General features: G+C 46.0%; 1 protein-coding gene across 1 annotated transcript; it reads left to right on the top strand.

Annotated features, from left to right (window-relative positions):
* Positions 1–521: 521 nt before the first annotated feature.
* CYP24A1 (cytochrome P450 family 24 subfamily A member 1) lies at positions 522–16,819 on the top strand. Its single transcript, XM_066626098.1, has 12 exons — positions 522–791; positions 1,797–1,987; positions 3,194–3,287; positions 5,271–5,367; positions 6,688–6,779; positions 7,903–8,014; positions 9,716–9,861; positions 10,777–10,943; positions 11,671–11,749; positions 13,339–13,530; positions 15,770–15,881; positions 16,768–16,819. The coding sequence occupies exons 1-11, from the start codon at positions 522–524 to the stop codon at positions 15,878–15,880; spliced, it is 1,551 nt and encodes a 516-aa protein (XP_066482195.1). The 3' UTR covers position 15,881; positions 16,768–16,819.
* The last annotated feature ends 8,309 nt before the right edge of the window (positions 16,820–25,128 follow it).

Genomic DNA, 25,128 nt, shown 5'->3' with positions numbered 1-25,128 from the left:
TCCTCCAGGGCCAACTTAGCCGCTCCCCCTCGTGGTTCCCCCCCTTCCTCCCTCCCTTCCTGGGGCTAGATCGCTGCCGGGGGATCCCCCACCGGGCACTCGCAGCCTCGGCTGTCTAGCAAATCCGCTGGATCCCGCACCGGGATCGCCCCCTCTGCTCCAGGCTGCTAGCGAGGCAGATCCCCATCCCACCAGATCCCTCCTCCAGCAAGATCCCTTTGGATCTAAGGAATCGCATTTAAGCTCTTGGGGATCCCTTTCGTTTTCCCATCCCGCAAGATCCCTTTCGATCCGAGGGATCGCGTTTAAGCTCTTAAGGATACCTCTCGACGAGCCATCCCTTCGCTTCCCAACGCCCTCCAGGGGATCCAGCTGAGAATCGGTCGGTCCCTTCACTGGGGAGATCCCCGCGAGTCAAGTGCATCCTCTTCCCCGGGATCGCGTGCCACTCGATTCCTCCAGGCGCCCCGGCCACCTCTCGCCCACCCTTTCCACCCCACGCACCCTCTGCTCGCACGAGCATGAGCTCCCCCTTGAAGCGAGCGCCCCTGCTCGGCCCCCTCTGGAAGCGGCGGGGCCCCCCCAGCACGCCCGCCCCTCCGCTCCAGCAGCAGCTGCTGCCCACCTCATCGGTGTGCGCCCTGGAGGAGCCCAAGGAGGAGGTGCCTTCCTGCCCCCGGCGAGCCCCGCACTCGCTCTCTGCCCTGCCCGGCCCCACCAAGTGGCCTCTGATGGGCAGCCTGCTGGACATCCTCTGGAAGGGGGGCCTCAAGAGGCAGCACGAGACGCTGGTGAGTGTGATGGCCTCCTCCTGCCCTGCTAGGAGGGGGGGGGTGCTTCTAGACGAGCCAGTGCGTGCATGCCACTCGCAGCCCAAGCCCATACCTGTCTACTCAGAAGTAAGTCAACGGGGCATACTCTCAGGTAAGGGTGGATGGGATTGCAGCCTCCCCCTCCATGATCAAGGGCTTGCTTTGCCCAGGCTCCATCCTGCCTTCTGTCCTGGGCATCTCCAGGTAACAGGATCTCAGAGCGAGGCTCTCCTGGGAGCTCTGAGCTCAGCGCCCATGGCTGACTCCATGGAGCCCACAAAAGACTTTTTGTGGAGGGCAGAATGAATTCAGGTGAGGATCAGGATCAGGACCACAGAATGGGGGTAGGATTAAAGTGTGCCCTGCCTCCCCTGCTGGGACTCAGCATGAATCCCCCATGCATGCTTTTCACAAGGGAGAAAAGAGCATGCCAAGACCATGGGATTTAAATTGTACCTTGTCTGACCCTCCAAGGCAGGGCAGATTCAGTATGTAGATGCGATAGGTGCACCTTAGGATCTCTTGCAGAGTTGTAGAAGGGATACTGGAGCACAGCGACATAACTGGAGGGGGTGCAAAGCACTGTTTTGCAGGCTGCATCACCATAGCGTGCAAGTAGCCCCTTCCCCTCAGAGCCTTTCCAGGCAGGGGGAGCAAAATAGAGGCAAATGTCAGAGAAGAGGTGGATGCCTCCATTTTGCTCCCCCTGCCTGGAATGGCTCTGGGGGCTGTTTGCATGCTATGGTGAGGCTCCCTGCAAAACTGAGGGCTCTGCACCCCCTCTAGCTACACTACTGCTGTAGCATAAGCATGCCTTTCAAGCTATACTTGAACATCCTCTGCAATATTGCCAGGGGTCCTAGGTGAACTTTCTGAACTGGTAGTGCAGCTCTTTGGTACAGTTCAGATGTATGGCAGCCTTCACATCGGCTACTTGGGTCTGCTTCCTCTTTACCCTTCCTCCTCTTCTCCTCTCCGCCACAGGCTGATTATCACCGCAAGTTTGGCAAGATCTTCCGCATGAAACTGGGTGCTTTTGATTCCGTGCACATTGGGGCACCCTATTTACTGGAGGCCCTCTACAGAAAAGAGGGTGCCTACCCACAGCGACTGGAGATCAAACCCTGGAAGGCCTATCGTGACTACCGTGAGGAGGGCTATGGGCTGCTTATCCTGTGAGTAAGGATGAGGCAAGGCTCTGTACTATATCTGGGGATGGGATTCCTTATGCCAGGGCACTTGAGGAGAGCATTATCATCCCAGGCTGAAATTAATAGGCATCCCCAGAGTCTCCAATTAGGATGGCTTGCTCCTGCATTCCAAGTGATGCTAAGAATGCAGTTTGAATTTCCTAGTAACATCCAGTGAAAGAGCCACATTGATCAAGACTAAATACCTAATGCTAGAAGACATTTGACTGTTTTTGAATGCACCTAGAAAACACCTATGAGCCTCTCTCACAGTGTTTGTGCCATGTATGAATGTTGCTAATGAAGCAAATGCATATTTGGGATACAGATGCATATTGAAGGTTGTATATTTGCATTATAAATCTATTTAAGTACAAAACCAAGATCAAAACATCCTTAGACGGCTACCTTATGTGCACTTAAAGACAAGCTATCCATATGCAGGAGATCTGTAATTACACAGTAAACCATGCTTGTTGTTAATACTTAGCAAGCATCAGTGAAGGCTCTGAATTTGATTGAAGAATAGCACCGGGGGTTGTTTAATCCTTTCCCTGGTTTCCTGACCTACTTTATCATCAGCAAACTATCCTTAGCAAATCATCAGGCAAGGTACAGGTGCATCTTGGAGTGTGCACATGATTTATATTGAGAATTTGGTGTGAGGGAGGGTTAAACACCCCTCTTCAGTATCACTGCTCTGTTCCAATCTGAGCAGATGCATAACAAATTACTGTTGTAGGCAATGCAAACAAACTTGTGAAAACAGCCTCAGAAATGTACATATTGTGTCTTTTTTTTTTTAAGCCTCCTTCTGCTCTCTGTTGTGTGTTAGGCATGCTTCCAAGTTTCATTAAAATCATTTTAATTAAAGCATTTTGTGATGCAGGAGAAATGCATCTTTACATTAGATAAACATTCTAACCAAAGTTCAAGTCAGAAGGGAAATGCAGAACGTTGGGGATGCTTTTCAATACAGATTTAAGGAACACTTCTGGAAGCCATCCAAGAAGTGATGCAATGCACTGTAAGACCATTTTGACATCACCTGCTTTGGATATCTTGCCAGCCTCCCTTACCTGTAAATCATACAAACCTGGTCTTTGGCCAGAAGACATTCAATACAATGATCTCTTTTAATGCCTTTAAAAATTCTTCTTAAAATGAAACAAATATGTTTTTATTTCACAGAGAAGGGAAAGATTGGCAGAGAGTCAGAAGCGCATTTCAGAAGAAATTGATGAAGCCCACCGAAATTGTGAAGCTGGACTCCAAAATTAATGAGGTAGTGTATAACGGCTCACATTTAATGTCCTCGAATCATTAAGGCATTATGGATGTGTTCATTCAAGTCTGATTCAGACACAGAATTGAAGATTTTGTACTAACTTTTGGAAGGAATCATTTTTGAATGCTTTCTTATATGGAAGAGTACCCAAAAATGCAATTGCATGATCTTCGGTCTCTGATGGGCTATTCCAGAAAAGACTCTAGCTAGCATTTTATTTTAATAAATGTACATTCCTTGAGTTCAAAATGGACTGTCTGGTTGTCTCTGCCCAGCTGTCTCTACCTTTTGGTATTGACTGTGGCAGGATGCAGCCAACCAAAATGACTGTTGACTCTTGTCACCAGATAGTAGGAGAATCTGTAGCTACCACTAGTTGGACAAATATATTTTAACAGGCCCAATCTGAGAGCAGGTTGCACTTGAAATGAAGAAAACTGGCTGCTTTCATCATTGCTACCGCTGCCTCTGCACAGTGGCAATCCTGGGGGGAAGCAGGGGGGGGAAAGCCCAAGGCACCGTGCCTGTGGGCCTTGTTGGGGAGGCACGACTGTACCCCCGCCACGTCACTGCCGCCTGCCCTCCAGAGCCATTTCATAGTCAGGCAAAGCCCTGCATGACATTCAGATCTGCTCCAAAAACCTTCTGAGGCCTCCAGAGCATCTTTAAGCGGTACTTCTGGTTTATGTCAGAACACCAGAAGTATTGTTAAGAGTGCTCCAGAAGGCTTTGGGACATCATGCAAGGCTCTGTTGCGGCTGGGTAAGTATCCTGGGGGGAGGGGGTGGTGTGTTGGAGACCTGTGCCCCAGGGCAGGGCAGTACAGGGGCCAGGTCCGTAATTGCCTCTCTCTCTCCTAATCCACCCTGCTAGGAGAGGATGATCCAGCAGCATGGTGCCTCATGATCCTCTTCTTGCCCCTTTATCTCCAAGCATGGCAGTCACCACCACTAAAGAAAACCATGCAGAAGATAGCAGTCTAAGCCAAGCCGCCTCATCTTGTTTGTTCTTTGTGTGGTGTCTTAACATGTTTTGCAAGAGACCATGTAAAGAAAGAGCAAAGTGAGGAGGTTGGGGGCCACATCACTGCCTTGGTGGGCATTTTTTTGAGGGGGGTACACATGGCAGCACTGGTGCCCCACTTCCCTACCCCTGAGCTTGCTCATTCTCTGCACAGCCCCTTTAAATAAAACAGGAATAGCAGGGAGCACTCCCAGCATGTCCTGCACTTTATTTTTATGGAAACGAACCTCACAAGGAAAGACTGAAGTAAGGGGGTAGGGGACCAGATTGCAACCTGCCAGTCTAATTCCTGCTTGTTAAAAGCAAGTGGGAAATGTATGAGAATGACTCTGTGGCAGACTGGAGGGAGGTGGCAGCAGAGTTGGGCTTAAAGGTATCTTGCGTTTGTCATTCTCTGCAACCTGCTGCTCAATGCAAGCTCTGGACTGCATCATTCATTGTCTCTTTTCAGACTTTCTGATTCACTTGATTTCTGGCACATAATAACTGCAGGTTGTGCTCATTAAAGAGGGAAAAAAATTGACTTGTCTGAATCCAGTTTGAGGGTGAATGATGAAATCCCCTATTGCTTTGCTGATCCCATAATTTGTCTGCAGAAACAAAGCAGATATGCTTCCTCTAACTCTTAGCTTGGTTATGGTTGAAAGTGCCATTTTAACAGGGGGAACCCTCTGTGTTTAACAAATTGGGGTGAAATTGCTTTTGGAAGCACAACTTCATGGAATAAATGTACCTGTTACTCTGAGATTTTCCCAATTGGCTCAGCATTTAGGATTAAAATTCTTGTGAACATGAGGTGGAGCTAGTGAGTCAGCTAATTATGCTAGAATAAGGGCTCCCTAGGATAGGGATCTGTTAGTAATAAACCAAATTTTATATTTTATCTATATTCTGTGACAGCTTTTTTTTTTTTTTTTTTAAAGAAACAATAACGTTCAAAATTGATTCTCTTCATAGGTCCTGCTAGATTTCATGTATCGAGTAGACACACTCTGTAATAAGAATGGAGAAATAGAAGACTTATATTCTGAACTGAACAAGTGGTCATTTGAAAGTAAGCTTCTTATTAATATTGCTACTAAGTGTTATTTGGACTGGGTTATATATTTGATGCTTTTTCTCGTGTCCAGACCTGACTTTGTTGGGTGTTTTTTATATAGAAGGGAAGGAAACTTTTAAGGCTCCTAGTAGGATGGTGCTATCAAGCAATAGCCCTTAATGTTGATCATTGGTCTTCACAGAGTGAGTTGGGATGCTGAACTACAAAAGGTTGTATTAGTGATGCCACCACCATTTTAAAAACAAAAAGAGTAAGAGAAAGAATAACATAATAAAAGAGAGAAAAATTGTGGGGGGGGAGGGGGGAGGAGAAGAGTAGAGAGAATGAAACCAAATACAAAAAGGGTCTTTTGGAGGGCCATCTGAAGCTGGTAAGAGGCTGCCCTTTTGCCACCCTCCCTTACTCAGCTCCTTCTACCACTCAGACACTTGCATCAAATATGATGCACTCCCAGAGTGCACCACCCTTGGCAGCAGACTGGGGGGGGGGGTAAGCATCTGTTCTGGCCCCATTCTGCCACCCAGTGTGAACAGGCTCATCTTATGTCATGGATGAGCCTGTTGTGGTCTCTAGATGTACTTGTGAAAACTGGTGATGCTTCTCCTCTGCCCTGGGAAACTGTGCCTGCCAACATTAGCTCTTTGACGCAACTGTGCTAGCACAAAACAATGGCTAAAACAAAAGCAGTTTGTAGCAAGCCTATGAGAACCTGATAAGCTTCAGGTGAGTTAGCAGCTCCCACAACAGAAGTTGTTGCTGGATAGTAAGAGGTTCTGAAGAATTCAGGCACTCAGCCGAAAGAGGAAAAGCGAAGATAAGACTGAATGGGTGGGAAGATAACTGGGATCACTATGTATAATGAGCTCTGCCCCTAAGGGGGAAGAGACTTGCTTAATTGAAATCACTGTTTATAAACAATGAAGCCCTACCCCTGAGGGTAGGGGCAGAGAATTGCCAGCTTGTTTGCCCCGTCTCTCTTCTGCAGAATAAACTTGAAAATGTTCCAAACTTCAACTTTGTTGTGTTTTGGTTTGTCACACCAGGCACAAACCAAAAGCCCCTCTAGGGACTTTAACAATCTGGCTAGCAACTGTTTAGGTACAGGCCCTCCTTTCCATTTGTTCACCCTGGAGAAATGTAGACATATAAGAGGAAAATATAGATGGGTTCCATGTATTTAGTTTGGGTTTAAGAGTAGGCTGCATCTGAAAGACTTGAAGATTGCTGAACTAGATGCTGGTGGCTTGCCCCAGGCATAACATTAACATGTACCATGTTTCATAAATAGTTATGAAAGTATTTTTTTAATGATAGGTATTTGTCTGGTGCTGTATGGAAGAAGGTTTGGACTCCTGCAGCAAGACGTGGAAGAGGAAGGCTTGAACTTTATCAAGGCTGTAAAAACGGTATGAAGACATGTTCTTCTCTGTAGGCATGACCACTGTTTGATACTCTATACAGAGTATAGAGGTTAGTATAGTATATGAATAGTATAGTCATTGTGGACACCATCTCCCATGCAATTGGTACTGAAATGAATGAAGCACTCTTAAGATTCACTTTTAAGATTAGTGGGAGACTAATTTCAGTCCAATGCTAACCAAATTTCCAGACTCAGTGGTCCAGCCAACAGAGTGCACACTGCATCCTGTGGTGGTGGAGCCAGTCATGGAGGCCTCCTCAAGGTAAGGGAGTGTTTGTTTCCTTTCCTTAGGGCTGCATTTCTGGTACATTGGTGCTAGAAAGTTGGTTAGGATTCGGCTGTTAGGATAGTTGCCTGATATAAGTAGTAGCTACTTTCTACCTTGAATAAGAGTGAATGACTCCAGGATAGAAGAGGGTTCCACCTACCCCTAGACTTCCACCTAATGGAAAGAGTTTAGGATCCTCTCTATATGCAATAGAACAGCAGTTCCCAAACATTTTAGCACTGGGACCCACTTTGTAAAATGACACTATATTGGAACCCATCTAGGCTTATGAGACTTAAAAAAAAAAAGAAATCTAGAAAGGAATACTAACTTTATTTATTGACAAGTAATATTTTTATTTATGTCTTGGGGAGCTGGCTTCTTTGCAAGGCAATAGTGGCTATCTTGCAAACTGCAGAAGCTGAGCTCTTTGCAGGGCAATTAGCAGCTATCTGGTTTTTTGAATAGCCTCAGTGCTTGAGGCAATTAGTTATCTGAATGCAACCCACCACAAATTGGGTCACAACCACTAGTGAGTCATGCCCCACAGTATAGGAACTGGTGCAGTAAAAGATTTACTTTTTCAGTTTGAATAGCTTTGCTGTGGATGGGCTTTTGAATAAATGATTTTCATGGGCAAATGAAGAACCTTCCCCCTCACTAAGCCTTTCTTGTGCTCTCAGTAGAAGTTCAGCCAGTGTAAGCTAAGGTTAACCATGCTTCTCCATCACAGTGGAACTGTTTGATTCCTGCTCCTGCTCATCACTTCTGTTTCTCACACACTATATCTTGTTTCATTTAATGAAGTATTTTATTTGTTCAACATTCTCTGTGCCAGATGATGAGCACGTTTGGGATGATGATGGTGACCCCAGTTGAGCTGCACAAAAGCCTGAATACTAAAGTGTGGAAGGCTCACACAAAGGCATGGGACGATATCTTCAAGACAGGTAACTGAATACATTACAGAGGCAGCAGAAGTATTTTGTGGAACAAGCTACTTATATTTGCGGTTTGACCAATACGCCTTTCTCTTGTATTGCAAAAGCGACCACCATCTTCTCGGTGGAAAAGCATTTTTGAAAGAACCTAACTTGGAATAAATGCAATGCAGAGTTTCCTGGTCATTTCGCCATTTAGAAGGTTCAAATTTGACAGGAATTCTAAGCTGCGATATAATTTGCCTAGTAGTTAATCTCTAAGTGTTTCTAGATACACATTTGGATTTAATTTATCAAACTTGAATTGAGCCAAGCTCAGGGATTCATCCCTGGAATTAGCCCACTGTTTTTGCTAGGTAGGCTAAGGCTGCAATCCTATACCTGCTTTACTGGGAGTAAGCTACATTAAACATAATAAGACTTACTTCTGAGTAGGCTTGGTTAGGTTTGCACTGTAAGAGAGAGCGATTTGTCCTCTGCTCCCTATTGACCTGCATATCATGGCTGTACAAAGTTTTGGTTCTCCTAGCAAGTCCCTCACTGTCCAAAATACCAAACTGACTTACCAGGCTGTCTTTTGCTTCCTGCTATATCTATTCATTATCAAATCAGAAGGGAGGCGAAGGGCCAGTGAGAGGCCAGACCAGGAAGGAATCCAGCTGGAATGAGGAGTTCTATGAAAGACTAGAACTATTCAATTGTAAAAATCCCTACGGGGGTTTAGAACAGCCTGCCTATGTCAACCGCCTTGGATTAAAGTCTGAGGAGAAATCTGATGACGATCAAAGAAAGGCGGTATATAAATACCTGTATAAATAAAATATAAGCCAAATTGTTTTTGTGTGCTGCTAGTTATGAGCTATAGGCTATAATCCTATACACACTTACCTGGGAGAAAGCCCCATTGAGCACAGTGGGACTTTCTTCTAAGTAGCTAGGCATAGGTTTGTGCTGATAAAGAACTTCTTCCCAAAAGGGTTGGATACAAACATGATAATAACCAACTTAATGCATGTCAGACAAGCTTTACATAAATGTTCTGGGCTGAATCTTCCCTGGACAACACCCGACTATGTAGGCGCATGAGAACTTTATGGTGAAGTTCACTGTGGGAAAAGTGAACTTCACCATAAAGTTCTCATGCATCTACATAGTCGGGCGTTGTCCAGGGGAGGTTGGTGAAACCTCCCCTGGCGAAACAGACTAGGGCAGCAAAACTTGATTATTTGGCTTGTCTCACACATTTTAACACTGCTAGATACATTTTGCAACTCTTGCTACCCCATGCTAAACGAGCCTTTCTTTTGCACCACAACCTTGTGAGGAAGGTTAGACTGAGAGGGACTTGCTCAAGACCAACCAGTGATCTTTGTAACTGATCAGGGATTTGAACCTGGTCATCCTACCTCCACAGCCAACACTTTTTCTCTTAGGTCTGGCTCTAGCAAACAAACAAGATGGTAAAGCTGTTTCTAGACTTTATTACTTTAGAGTGCAGTTTGGGGTCTGGGGATTGTTTCATATGAATGAATGCACCTCCATACTAAAAGTACCCTGAATAGAGAAAACTAGCATGTCAAGCAGAAGGTTAAGCTAGGACTTTTGCTCCTTTGTGTGCAGGGATTTTTTTTTTTTTAGTGCATAGAGGGCTGACGTGACTGTATGCTCCCTAAGTTCACTGCTTATTACTTCCACCTTTTCTTCCCTCAGCGAAATGTTCTATTGATAGCAGGCTTGAGAAACACTCTGCCAATCCCTCTGAAGATTTCCTTTGTGACATTTATGTGGGGAGTCAGCTTTCCAAGAAGGAGCTATATGCAGCCATCACAGAGCTCCAGATTGCAGGAGTTGAAACGGTAAATATCGTTTTTCTGCATTAACAAGGAGTATTTAATGACAGATGGCCAACTAGCCACACAGATGGCCTTCCCTTTCCATTGAACCTAATTCTGTCATTCTACTTCAAGTTTCTCAGTTGCATTGTTGCCATTTAGTAAGATCAGCACAAACACAGAGTTGACCTATGCGTTACACTTCCTGTTCTCTGGCCAGATTTATTAGAACTTGCCATGTACTGTGTTGGCACATCAGTGGCAGCCTGCAGTCCACCATAATGGAAATCAAGCACTGTCATAAGGGCAATGCAGCTCTGAGGTAAGGGAACAAACATTTCCTTACTTTGAGGAGGCCTGCTTGAGTGACACCCAACTGCAGGATGCAGCACATGTCCCATTGGCACCGCTATGCCAGTGCTGGAAAGCACTGACATAAGGGGTTAGGATTGCACCCTTAGAGTCTGACAACAGATTCATGCAAGCACTGTAGATGAAAGAATCCCCACTATACAACAACAATGACTTTCAGCAAATCATCTTCTGCTCCCTAGGGTTGTTGGGGTGATAACATGATTTAACCCCTCCTGTTCCATTTGAGCTTCTTTCCAAAAGGGTTGGATACAAATGTAATAATAACCAACTTAATGCATGCCAGACGAGTTTTACATAAATGTTCTCTCCTGGGCTGAATCTTCCCCAGACAACGCCCGATTATGTAGGTGCAACTCTTAACCTGATTCCTGAATCCACAGTGCTTCCCAGGGCCATCTGCAGAAACAGGTGGTCTGTCATCATACATTCTCAGGCTTAGGACAGCTGCTGTCACCACCTGTGAATGTATATTTTTCTCATTATGAAAATGTTGCAGTTCATTATTCATGTCAGTGTAGCACCTCGGTCTGCAGCCAGCTGAGTAATTAGCTGCTGTCATTTCAGACTGCCAACAGTTTACTCTGGGCTCTCTACAATATCTCATGCAATCCGCGCGTTCAGGCAAAGCTGCTGGATGAAATACAGCATGTGATTTCAGCTGGAGAGAACCCTAATGCGGAACATCTGAAGAAAATGCCCTATTTAAAAGCCTGCCTGAAAGAATCTATGAGGTATGATGTTTCACATATATTTACCAGCATGGCGGTGAATGACTTTTCTCAGACCAGATGGATCATCTGGTGAGCAAGAGTATTGACTGTTCAGAGGAATGTCTATCTCTGATCCCAGAAGAGGCTGGTCTTGATGAATGAGGCCAGCATTCCACCTAAGCTAGTATTCTGTCTCCAGCAGTGAACAGCAAGATCTTATTTCATTTGTATCTCACATTTCTTCCACCATGATACTTAAGGTGGCATGTGGAAGTTCCCAGGTGGTTCCCAGGCATATCGAGGTTCCTAGGCTGTCTCCCAACTTTGCGTTCGCCAGGGCAGCCACACCAAGTGCCTTCAGACCATAGCCTTGAGATGCCACTGGAAAGCTCCCAAGCTGGGCATGATGTGCCCTCCCTTCTTTCTCCTAACCATTTGGTAAAACTCAGATTTACAACCTCTGGAATGTGGCCATCTTTTCTAATAGCTGTTGATGGTGACCACAATTTTATCTGGGACCTTTCTGAAGTGCTCAAGATACTTTACATTCTGAACTCCCTGTAAGGTAGACCAATATTAGTTGCCCAGTGTTATACAACGGAAATGGAGAGAAGAGTGGCTTAGGGCATCTAGTGAGTGGGCTGAGACAAGACTTGAACCTGGGATGTTCTTAGCTCACATTCTTTGCCACTGTCCTGACAGCTGTGGATTGCATAAAATAAAGAGACTTGTATTTATGTTTTTGTAGGATCACGCCTTCCGTGCCATTTACCACTCGGACACTTGACACAGAAACAGTCCTTGGAGACTATTCGCTTCCAAAAGGGGTGAGTAGAATTTTCATCCCTAAAATTCTCTTCAGAAATGGTTTGTTTGCAGCTACATTGCTAAGCATGCTTGCTCCCCGGTGCATCAGTGATGCTTGCATAGGAGTGTGGAAAGGGTTCTGTGTTGTTGGAGAAAACCAATTACCCTGCTAATTGGGTAAGAGGCACTTTTTCAAGTGGGTGCTCCTTTTTTTAGCAGGGGGAGAGTAACTGGTCCACCTCACCCCAGCAGTGTCTGTTCTACTGGCTGACTGCTGGTATTCATTTGCATCTTTTTAGATTGTGAGCCCTTTTGGGACAGGGAGCCATTTAGTTATTTGATTTTTCTCTGTAAACTGCTTTGTGAACTTTTAGTTGAAAAGCGGTATATAAATACTGTTAATAATAATAATAATAATAATAATAATAATAATAAAGTGATTGCAGGTGGGGAAAGAATCCTTTGATTGGCTGAACTTATGAAGCTGTACTGAATCAGACCCCAGATTCTGTTTAGCTGAATATTGACCACTCTAACTCTCCACGTTTTCCAGTCTGCTGTATGAAAGCATCATGTTCCCTGCTAAGTTGAGGCACTTCTGTGTTAGTTCCTTGACCCTCATAGAGCAGCTAGGCCACGTGGCCTACTGAGCATAGCCTTGTGATTGCACAGCACTTTTCAACATACCAAATACTGCGCTGAGCCACTTTCTCACAGTTGTGCAATGGCAATATTCTGTTAACTGAGCCCTAGTTGGAGTTGCTGTTGAGCTTATAGTTATGAACACTTCTGGGACTCAGCACTACAAATCATGTCCAGCAACAACTGTTATGACAATTTGGATTGTGTTGAGGGAGGACCATGCATGGAAAGTTATTGTATTTACGCTGCATTGCAGTGTGGGTCAGTGGCATAGCTAGAGGGTGTGCAAAGCACTAAATTTTGTAGGGAGCCTCACCGCATCATGCAAGCAACCCGTCCCCCTTGGAGCTATTCCAGGCAGATGGAGTTAGAGGCAATGAGGTGAATGCCCCCCACCCAGAATAGCTCCCTTGGGGAGGGGCTGCTTGCTTGATGCAGTGAGGCTCCCTGCAAAACTTAGTGCTTTGCACCCCCTCTACTATGCCACTGCTATGGGTCAGTCCAACTTCATATCTGAACACAGAGATAATAATGTCTGGTAAAAATGCCCTGTAGAGTTGCCAGCTTTTTACTGAGATGCTCCTGTGCTTTGACAGCGAAACATTCAACAGAAGAAGTTTTTCCCACTGCAGAGATCAGCGATTGGGGAAATTGGAGTTGCATTGCCCTTACGTTGGTGCTGGAAAGTGGGTTAGGATTGCACCCTAAATCTGCACCTGTTTTTCTTTTGCTGGGAAGAAATCCCACTCCAGAGGCTGTCTGGGAATCTTTTGAATACTCTTATGTCTGTTGTTCGCGGATCTTTTCTCCTGCTTATAAAGCAGGACAGTCTTTGCAATGTCTTGATTCTGTCTGAGAAAACATCCTTCCATGACTTGGAAACCTTGTCCTATTAGTGACATTGCTGTTCCATCTTCATAAGCTGCATGCGGCTGACCTTCTCTTCCCCCCCCCCTTGTGTTTACAGACAGTGTTAATGATCAACAGTCATGCTCTGGGATGCAACGAAGAATATTTCAATGACTGGAGTCAGTTTAAGCCCGAGCGTTGGCTCCAGAAAAATATAAATCCATTTGCCCATGTTCCTTTTGGCATTGGGAAAAGGATGTGTATCGGCCGCCGCTTGGCAGAGCTACAGCTTCAATTAGCTCTCTGTTGGGTAAGCCTGCAGTTGTATGATTTTGTTTCCTCTTAGTCTTTATTGGATTACGATCACATTTCACTGGGGAACAAAAGCAATTCAGTGTTCACGCTTTAAAACAAAATACATATTCTCCGTAGCTATTCATTGCCAATTTTAATTCATGAGACAAGAAGGAATTTTTCTGCTCCTTCAATTTTTTTTTTTCATTCTGTAAAAAGAATCCATGTCTTAAATATAAGAACAGCCCCACTGGATCAGGCCATAGGCCCATCTAGTCCAGCTTCCTGTATCTCACAGCGGCCCACCAAATGCCCCAGGGAGCACACCAGATAACAAGAAGACCTGCAAGGCTTCCTGGGAATTGTAGTTAAGAACATAAGAACAGCCCCACTGGATCAGGCCATAGGCCCATCTAGTCCAGCTTCCTGTATCTCACAGCGGCCCACCAAATGCCCCAGGGAGCACACCAGATAACAAGAGTCCTGCATCCTGGTGCCCTCCCTTGATATATATTATTCTAAATATATTATTCTTTTGTCTTTGTCCAAGATTCTCATACAGTGTATTTCAAGTGCAAGTGAAGGCTGTAATGCTATGCACACTTTTCTGGGAGTAAGCCTCATTTAATACAGTGAGACTTACTTCTGAGTAAACATGCATAGGAGTGAGCTGGAAAACTTCTAATGCCTTGACCCTTCTTGGGATGCATTCTTATTTCCATTGTGGTTTTCAAAATGAAGGGAAGACATTCCATTGTCACCTAACTCCTGATATACTGCTGACTGCTATGCCCCTTCCCCCTGTACATTGCAGGATTCTGGGATGTATTCTAAGACACATGCTCTGTTCTGACCAGTCTTTTGGGCTTCACTGTTGCTCTGCTGAATTGAAATTCTGGCCTAGAGCTCTCTCAGTGTAATGATGGGCAAGTTTCCTTTTTGGAAGCCTGTCCATCATTACTGATCTTTTCATTGAGAAACCTCCAGTAAACTTCAAAGGAACTCCACGGTTGTCTGGAAGACAGTTTACAGCTGTTCTTTAACATTCCTGACCGCAATTCCTATAAGAAACAAATGCAGCACACTTATAGTATAGTAAACAAATCCATCCTTTGCATTTCCTTGTCTTTTATATGAATCGGCAGAAGATCTTTTGGCTCCATTGTCACTTATAAGTGAACATTGCTTCAGTTATTTTCATTCATTACATTCCAGCCAAGTTACAGTCCTGCTGTAGACACGTAAAATTTCATTTCCAGCATCTACCCGGATTGCGCTTAAAGTGAGCAAAAGTCCTGTCCTGATTTTTCCCTGCTTTCAACTTCAGCAAGGTTCTGGCATCCCTGGAGTTGTAGCCAGCTGGCAGAAGTAGCATGTCCATTCGTGCCCCCTCTCCCAAACTTACATGTGGTGATCTCAGCTGGAAATGGTTATACAACTCTTTTCATGAAATGAATGGGACTTAAATGTCCTTATCTTGAGTTACATCATTTATGCTGCTCTGTAAACTGCAGTAGGTGTCCCATACCAGCTGATGAGTTCTGAGGAATACTCCCTGACAGAGCTGACCCAAGATTTTCAGGCACCTGAGGCAGTATGTCAAATGCCACCTCCCCCTTATCTGGTGATCTGCCAGTTTCTGCTCCTGTGACTCCCTGGATTGAGAAAGAGGGGGAGGGGGTTAAAGGGAAAGTGGAGAGGAGAGAAGAGTAGTGGGAAAGCATGAGAGACTCTCTAGCTTCCCAAACTGTGGGTCTGGGCCCCACCAGTAGGTCCTGAGTAAATTTTTGGTGCTTTGCAAAACTGACTGGGCAGAATGGGCTATGTGCATTGAGGGTTAAACAAGCTGCTACTTGGGAAGGAGAGTACTGCTCCCCCATCACCATTATAGCCACACTCCTTGGCATTTATAAATAGGGCAGCAGCCTGTAGGGTCTCTAAAATGTTTGGGAACCACTGTTCTAGCTCATCCTTCTGTAGACTTCTTCTATATTCTCCCTCTCTTTCCTTCCCAATCCTGGGGGCCAGAGGCACAATGGAAATGAGGAGGAAGAAGGAGTAGGACATGCGCAGCCCCTGCCAATCTAGTGCCTGAGGCAACCCCCCAGTTGGCCTCATGAATGGCCAACACCACCCCAGTTCAGATTAAGCCCTGGGTACAAACTTGGGATGCTCGAACAGGTTGCGTCTTGGGGGGAGGCCTACTATGACAGGTTTGAGAGACCCACCTCTGACTCTTTGCCTTTGTGTTACAGCTTGTACGGAAGTATGATATTGTAGCAACCGATGACAAGCCAGTAGAAACCCTGCACTTAGGAATCCTGATCCCCAACCGAGAGCTGCCCATTGCGTTCAGAAGACGATAAGGTAAAGAGAAGTGTTGCCTTATGGCAGAGGTTCCCAAACTGAGCCATGGCTCCCTGGGGAGCTGCAGAAATCAGCCAGGGTGGGGAAAGGGTGCAAGAAGGCCTTTTTGTGAATATAGGGAGAAAGGTGCAAGAAAGATAGGAATTTAGGAAGCTGCATTATACTGTCAAATCACTGGCAAGTCTACCTCAGTATTGTTGATACTGTCTGGCAGCAGCTCTCACTGATTTCTCAACAAGAATTTTTCATCTGCCCTACCTGGAGATGCCAGAGATTCTACCTGGGACATTCTGCATACAAGTACGTGCTCTGCCACAGAGCTACAGCACTGCTGCACTTGTGCTCCTTAGGATGCAGCCCATAGGATTCAGGGTACAATACCACTGCATATAAGTCAGCTGTGCATTTATTATCATCATAGGCAACAGGGACAATTTTGCAGTATTCAGAGTACTGACTAGTCTGTTCCCCTCAGGGTCGTTGCTTTACCCCAGCATTTGTTTAGTTAGACGTGTCCCACTCTTATGATGGCAGAGGGATGTTGTGAAAGAACAGAAAAGAGAGTAAGCAGAGAGAAATCTACCACCCCTGTTGTATTTGGCAAGCATATGCATGCTATGTAAATTGCATGCATCTGGGTCATGAAAAACTTGCAAAGTAGGCTTCAACGCTGGGTAGAATGCATTTCTAAATATTACTACTGGAAAGATTTCTTATTGGAACATTAGATCTTGACACTGGAATATGCACAGCTTGACAGTATAAGCCATTAAACTTTGCATTGATTTGAGTTCCAATAATGTACCTGGAACATGTGCTTGCCTGCTCATTTGATCTTGTTCAGCACTGCAGAGTAAAAACTCCTGTCTTTTTCTCCCACCCCCAGGTCCTTTTTGAAGGAAGCAGGCTTCTCAACTGCTGCTTCTTTCCCGCAGACAACATCCATGAATGCCTGGAACTCTGGCTCCTGCCACAACTGATGAGGCCATTGAGATCACTAGGTGCACTTTGAAAATGCGCTATGGCAAGGGGCGCCCACAATTAATTTTGAAAGAGGGCAGATCCATAAAACAGTGGTAAGCGTGCTGGAGCAGTCTTCAAAATGGTTTGGCCAAAGGTTGAAGTAGACCGTGTCTGTATTATCAAGGCATGAAACAGACAAATGGCAAGGCTGAAAGACTGGTAGAAAATGGTGGATATTTTCATGCCGCTCTGACAACAACAACAAAAATCCATTCTGTTCATCTGCCAATGCAAAATCCATTGGAATAAATCCAGTATGTCCAATCTATTTTTGGGAAGAGTTGTTCAGGAATGGATGGAATGAGTCTGTTAGTTCAGTGTTTGAGGTGCAGGGACAGGAATGTGAAAGGATATTGCTTTATCTCTTTCCAAATTCTTGAGGGATCATGTGCTTTAAAACAGATTTTAACATGTTGCAGGGCTACTTTGTTGCTTTCGCTCTTGTTTCCCCTCCCCCCCCAAAAAAAGGATCAGTGTAATGAATTAAGAAACTCTTCAAGAGGGCTACAGTGTTTCAGCTTTTACAAAGGGGAAGAAAATGATAAAACAAATGCTTCCATACAGGTCTCCATTAAAACTCAACTTTGTTGTAGCAGCTATAAAACAGCCTGCCAGTATATAATATTGATGATCTTAATACACACATTTGACAAACAAGAATCTCACTATTGCTGAAGGTTCACCCATTCGAGTGATCCAGTCTGGCTGCGATCGCATCACCTAGGTGCAGGGATTTGCCACGGGCTTGGCAGAGCTCTATCTATACTTTTAAGCAACCACAAGCAACCAATTGCTGAACCATCCCGGGGAACAGGATGTCTGTACGCACCTCCTGTAGCAGCTTTCTCTCTGCATGATGCTCTGGGGAACCCTCACTTGGCTGGATGGTGTGTGTATATGTGTATGAAGGGGAAATATGTGGCTTTATTGAGTTCATGTAAAAGTACATGCATGTGGAATAGCCTCAGTAACAGGGCTGGGTCACAGATGCATATGATTAAAAATGTACATTTTGATGATTTTTATAATGGTCAAGGGCACAGACAGAGTACACAAATGGTAACCCAAGAAGCTGATCAGAACCCTCTAGCCATGTTTATAGAGGGGCTGTATATACCAACTGCTTTAGAAGCCTATTGTATCTGCTGGTTAATTGGTAGTCCAAAACTAAGGATGCTGGGAAGCAATAAACAGTTGGTGGACTGTGGTCAACTTGATGGGTTGTGAGCTTGGCATTTAGTAGAATATGAGAAGTATAGCTCACCAGTGTTCCCCCTGTTCTTGTATAGTAAATTCTCTTCCTTTTTTATTTTTGGAGTTGGTTTTTTACATGAATTTGTCTATTTTGTACATTTTTAATACTTAAGAGTTTTTAAAAATATGTATAGTTTGAAGAACTTTTAGCACTTGATGATCATCTGTATCACTGCTTATTTTTCCATTCTTGAAGTTGTAAAACACAGTTGCTAAACTCACTTTTCAAGAATTTTGTAATAAAGACACTTTTCAGATATGATTCTGTTCTCATTGTCACTTCTTTGTCTTGATTATCTTTTATTATAACTAGTATATATATATTTTTTAATCTACCAGCATCTTAGAAAGGCTGGTAATCCAAGGACAATCCACCTCTCCCACACACAGGAGGAAGAAATATGTGCTCTGCATGCAGTCAGAAAGGGATGGGGCAGTGCCTTACCTAATTGTTCCTTAGGCATGGGGTGAATATGAGGTGGCTGGCCTTGCTGATATCCTAGTTATGCATTTGAAGCCTCACCTAGAAATGTGGCTGCCTACCACCTCAGGACAGCTGGGTGCAGCTGTGTTTGAAAGGCGGCCAAATGAAAACCTCCCTCCCTCTCCATTCCAGTGTGGATTTCATGCCTTTAATGATGGTATGCTAATATTGTGGCAATAAAGATCCCAGATCCTGCAAATGTTAACACACAACATCTCTATAGCGCAATTCTAACTTGCACTGGAGCAGGCAGGACAGTGGGCCTGCACTGTATTCAGTTCAAGTTTGGGGCCAGAATCAGCACAACCCAAGACAAAGGGAAAACTCTCCCCTTACCCCATGTTGCACAACACTGGCCCCCAATGGGTCTACTTGGATTTGCACCACCTCAGGAAGTGGCACAAATCCGAGTAGACCAGAGCAGTGCCACTCAGAGACGGGGTCAGGATCTGGTTTAACTACTGGATCCTGGCCCTGCTCCCTGCCTCCCCACTCCCAGGAACACCTGCAGCCTGTCCTCCCCTGAAACACCTCCCTCCCACCTCTTCCCTGCCTTTCCCATACCCCTGCATTGGCCAACGCAACTCACCCATCTGCCCAGGGCCTGCAACAGCACAAGGAGGCCAGTGCACATTTGTGCACCAGCCTATCTCCCCGGAATGTGGCACAAAATTACGACACAGAATTACGACACTTTTGTGACACTTGCGAGCTAGTGCAAGGGACTTGCACCAGCCTAAGTGAGGGCTTGGATTGTGCCCCTAATTCTTGTACTTAAAACTACTTTAGTTTAATGTAGTCTTAAGGACAAGAACTAGTGATGTTATGTGTTAACATTTGCAGGATACCTTGAATATGAGGTGTTGGGCTAGAATCATTTTAGCCCTTCTCAAGTTTGACTAAAATTTCATTCACTCAGTTGCAGGAGGGTAGTAAAAAGATAGATTGTTTTTCTCATGGATCCTAACAGCATTTAACAAGGCAGAGAAGGACTGTCACCAGAAGGGCAGGTCTGCATGCACGTGGGAGAGTGTCTCCAGATTCTGGCCAGAGATAGGAGACTCTTTCCTCAGAAATTAATCTGAGTAAAGTTCCACAAGGGCGAAAGTGTACAGTGGTTCATCCTTGGGTGTGGGGCTCATTCTTCAGTACCAATGATCAAAGCAATTGTAGTGAAAAACAAAATGTTTTGAAAAACAAAATGTTTTGATCCAAGGAGTCTCAAAACAAGAGCAGAGAGGAATGCAGGTCATTATCTGAGAAAATTACACTTGAGCTTTCTTGGGCAAGTTCCTGCTACAAGTTAGAACAGTGTGCCACTTAATTGTTAAATGTGGCCATTGAACTCCAAGTAATTCATACAGATCCAAGTAATTCATACAGAATCTGAGAAGGGGGGTCTCATCCCAAGTGTTACGGATGGAAATGTACAGTATAATTGTGGGGGGCACAGAAATTGAGCAGTGTAATTGCTGAGAGTAGACTTCAAGCTGGCAGAGGCCCAGCAACGCAATCAGATTTTATACACATAGAAATCCCTTCTCTAAATGTGAGAATGTGCATATCCAGAGCCAAGGAAACATGTAAAGTCCCGTCGTATGGATGTTTGGCTTGTATAAAGCAGTGCGAATGAATGTTACTCCGTACAAAACGTAGCAACCGTGACTCTGTGAGCAAACTGATGTTACAATGGGGCTATCCACAGCAAATCAATCAAGTGTGAGCACCAAGACCAATGCCCTTGGACCGCTGGCTACCCAGGCTAGAGAGTTGCAACCTGATCTCCATGAGTGGAATGGCATACAGATTCTATAGGACCATAGCTCAATGGTAGTGCACATGCTTAGTATGATGAGGGTTCCAGGTTTCATGTCCAGCGTATCTGGTGAGAAGGTGGCAGGACTGGCAAAGACCTCTGCATTAGACCTTGAAGAATTGCCACCAACCCAACTGTATTGTATTGGCAACCTTCAGTCTCGAAAGACTATGGTATCGCGCTCTGAATGGTGGTTCTGGCACAGCGTCTAGTGTGGCTGAAAAGGCCAATCCGGGAGTGACAATCCCTTCCACACCGGGAGCAAGTGCAGTCTGTCCCTGGTCTGTCTCCCTGGCTATGGGCCTTCCTTCTTTGCCTCTTAGCCTCAGACTGTTGGCAAAGTGTCTCTTCAAACTGGGAAAGGCCATGCTGCACAGCCTGCCTCCAAGCGGGCCGCTCAGAGGCCAGGGTTTCCCACTTGTTGAGGTCCATCCCTAAGGCCTTCAGATCCCTCTTGCAGATGTCCTTGTATCGCAGCTGTGGTCTGCCTGTAGGGCGCTTTCCTTGCACGAGTTCTCCATAGAGGAGATCCTTTGGGATCCGGCCATCATCCATTCTCACCACATGACCAAGCCAACGCAGGCGTCTCTGTTTCAGCAGTGAATACATGCTAGGGATTCCAGCACGTTCCAGGACTGTGTTGTTTGGAACTTTGTCCTGCCAGGTGATGCCGAGGATGCGTCGGAGGCAGCGCATGTGGAAAGCGCTCAGTTTCCTCTCCTGTTGTGAGTGAAGAGTCCATGACTCGCTGCAGTACAGAAGTGTACTCAGGACGCAAGCTCTGTAGACCTGGATCTTGGTATGTTCCGTCAGCTTCTTGTTGGACCAGACTCTCTTTGTGAGTCTGGAAAACGTGGTAGCTGCTTTACCGATGCGCTTGTTTAGCTCGGTATCGAGAGAATGAGTGTCGGAGATCATTGAGCCAAGGTACACAAAGTCATGGACAACCTCCAGTTCATGCTCAGAGATTGTAATGCAGGGAGGTGAGTCCACATCCTGAACCATGACCTGTGTTTTCTTCAGGCTGATTGTCAGTCCAAAATCTTGGCAGGCCTTGCTAAAACGATCCATGAGCTGCTGGAGATCTTTGGCAGAGTGGGTAGTGACAGCTGCATCGTCGGCAAAGAGGAAGTCACGCAGACATTTCAGCTGGACTTTGGATTTTGCTCTCAGTCTGGAGAGGTTGAAGAGCTTTCCGTCTGATCTGGTCCGGAGATAGATGCCTTCTGTTGCAGTTCCAAAGGCCTGCTTCAGCAGGACAGCGAAGAAAATCCCAAACAAGGTTGGTGCAAGAACACAGCCCTGCTTCACTCCGCTTCGGATGTCAAAAGGGTCTGATGTGGAGCCATCGAAGACAACAGTGCCCTTCATGTCCTTGTGGAAAGATCTGATGATGCTGAGGAGCCTGGGTGGACATCCAATCTTGGGGAGAATCTTGAAGAGGCCGTCTCTGCTGACCAGGTCGAAAGCCTTTGTGAGATCTATGAAGGCTATAAAGAGTGGCTGTCGTTGTTCCCTGCATTTCTCCTGCAGTTGTCTAAGGGAGAATACCATATCAGTGGTGGACCTGTTGGCTCGGAATCCACACTGCGATTCTGGATAGACGCTCTCTGCAAGTACCTGGAGCCTCTTTAGTACAACTCGGGCAAACAGCTTTCCTACAACGCTAAGGAGAGAGATGCCGCGGTAGTTGTTGCAGTCACCCCTGTCACCTTTGTTCTTGTACAGCGTGATGATGTTTGCATCCCTCATGTCTTGAGGTACTCCACCTTCTCTCCAGCAGAGACAGAGGATTTCATGCAGCTCAGTGACGATGATCTCTTTGCAGCATTTTAGGACTTCAGCAGGGATGCTGTCTTTTCCAGGTGCCTTGCCAAAGGCAAGGGAGTCCAGGGCCACGTGAAGTTCTTCTAGGGTTGGTTCACTGTCAAGCTCTTCCAGCACAGGCAGGCACTCAATGTTGTTCAGTGCTTCTTCGGTGACTACATTTTCTCTGGAATATAGCTCAGAGTAGTGCTGCACCCAGCGTTCCATCTGCTGCGCCCGATCCTGGATGACCTCGCCTGTGGCAGACTTCAGAGGGGCAATTTTCTTCTGTGTTGGACCTAGGGCCTGCTTGATACCATCATACATCCCCTTGATGTTGCCCGTGTCAGCTGCTATCTGTATCTCGGAACAGAGCTGGAGCCAGTAGTCGTTAGCACATCTCCTGGCAGTCTGTTGGACTTTGCTGCGAGCAGTTCGGAGGACCTGCAGGTTGCGCTCACTGGGACAGGCCTTGTATGCTGCTTGAGCTCTCCTCTTTTCCTCAATGACTGGTGTCAACTCCTCAGAGTGGGCTTCAAACCAGTCTGCCGCCTTGTTGGTCTTCTTGCCGAATATGGACAAGGCGGTGTTGTAAACGGTATTCTTGAAATGTTCCCATCTGTTGGATGCGTTTGCGTCGGCCGGGCCTGGAAGAGATTCCTCAAGCGCTTGTGCAAATTCCTCCACTTTTCTCTGATCCCGGGTCTTGCTGGTATCAATGCGAGGTCTTCCTTCCTTTTTCGTGTGATACAGTCGCTTTGTTTGCAGTTTCACTCTGCTGCACACCAGGGAGTGGTCAGTGTCGCAGGCAGCACCATGATAACTGCGTGTGATCTTGATGCTGGGAAGGCTGGAGCGTCTGGTGAGGATCAGGTCGAGCTGGTGCCAGTGCTTTGATCTTGGATGTCTCCAAGAGACTCTATGTTGGGGCTTTGTGTTGAAGAACGTGTTGCTGACACAGAGACCGTGATGACAGCAAAACTCTAGCAGGCGTTGGCCATTTTCGTTCATCCTCCCAGTGCCAAACTGACCTAAGCAAGTGGGCCATGAACTGTTATCAGCACCAACTCTAGCATTGAAATCGCCGAGGATGAACAATGGCTCTTTTACAGGGATTTTCTTGACAGTGGTGGCCAGGTCATCATAGAATTTGTCTTTGGCTTCTGCTGGAGACGACAGAGTCGGTGCATAAGCACTGATGAGAGTGATCGGTCCTGCTGATGACTGGAGCTGCAGGGACAAAATTCTTTCACTTCCCACAGTAGGTGGGATGATGGATTTCAGCAGGGTATTTCTGACCGCAAAGCCAACGCCATGTTCCCTGGTTTCGTTTGGTGGTTTTCCCTGCCAGAAAAATGAGAAATTTCTCTCCTTGACAGATCCGGAATCTGGCAGCCTAGTCTCTTGAAGGGCGACGATGTCCATCTGCAGTCTGCTCAGCTCCATGTCGATGACAGCTGTTTTGCGTGCGTCGTCTATTTCTTGCAGGTCATCAGAGAAGCCAGGTGTCATTGTCCTAACGTTCCAGGTGCCCAGCTTTAGGGCAGTAGTTTTCTGTTTTCTGTTGCATGGTGCAGAGTTGTCGATCCGCTTGTCGGTTTTCACCCTAAACCCCACGCACCCCATGAGGTTAACGGACCGTGGCGAGGCAACACCTTACTGGCTGGGGACTGCCCAGCTTAAGGCGGGCGGTAGCTGCCCAATGAGATGCAATGATCTCTCCCACCGTCGGAAGCAGCCCCTGGCGTCATGCTCTACGCCAATCGAGCAAAGACTTATAACCGGTAAACTGCTGCTTCCCGTGTTGTGCCGACGCCGTATGGCGAAGTTGGAGTGTCCTCTCCAGTGCGCGAAGCCTGGGTAAAGAAGGTATGGAGGATAGGCTGTTACCCATGCAGCAAATCCCCCCTCTCCACGTCGCTGGAATGGTCCAATGGAAAGGCAGAAGCCAATACGGTTGGTTCCAGCGGCGTCGCAGGAGTTGCCAGAACGTGACTGTGTTCAGCCATGAACTGCCTAAGGGACTCCGGCTCCTGATTTTGCCTCGAGGTTGACTCCTGAAGCCTTTTCCAGAACTGGATGTAGCCACAAGGCAGTGGAGGTTTGAGGTCAGAGTTTCCTTCTCTTAGATGAGCTGCCTTCCTAGGCTGACGAGTCCCATCTACCCGGTGGCTGTTTAGTCGCCTCTTACGACAAGTACAGCCAAACTGAGAGCCTATTCTTAGCCCCAGCCCCCAGGGTTACACCAACCCAAACAGGCAATACAAAGCTGCAGACAGTGGTCTGGCTCAGTGCAAGGCAATTCCCTATTTTTATCAGTGTAGCTGATTGAGTTCTCAAGCTGACTCATGCTCACCTACTAATGATGTACATGTGGACCTTCATACAGGTTGCTAAATATAGCTGAGATGCAAGTGAGGCACATTTGCCCTGCTCCCTCCCTGCAACTGGTTGCAATGCAGTTATAAAGACAGTATATAGAGCTGCAATCCTAACCACACTTTCCTGAGAGTAAGCCCCACTGAACAAAACAGGACTTACTTCTGAGTACACCTGGTTAGGATTGCAGCCTAGGATTGTTCCTATGAGACTCATGTACTGTTGCAAGCTCATAACATTGTTCTTTGACTCAATAGTGGCCAGAAACACCTTTAAGGTGATGCACAGCAAGTAATCAACAGCCGTGTAAAGGCTTCATTATCCATCTGTAGAGTGGCACATTTCTGGTACTGAAGCCTTTGCGACACAAGACCAGGATGATTCACTTCAGTGGTTTGGTCACCAAGTAGTGATATTCAGTTTGATACTATCAGTGCCAAACAGAATCCCTTATCATCTCTTCTTGCTCCCACCATGCTCTCTTT

The sequence above is a fragment of the Tiliqua scincoides genome, chromosome 4, assembly GCF_035046505.1.
Source record: "Tiliqua scincoides isolate rTilSci1 chromosome 4, rTilSci1.hap2, whole genome shotgun sequence".
Lineage (NCBI taxonomy): Eukaryota > Metazoa > Chordata > Lepidosauria > Squamata > Scincidae > Tiliqua > Tiliqua scincoides.
The sequence above is the reverse complement of the archived record's forward strand: the minus strand, read 5'-3'. Positions and strand labels throughout refer to the sequence as shown.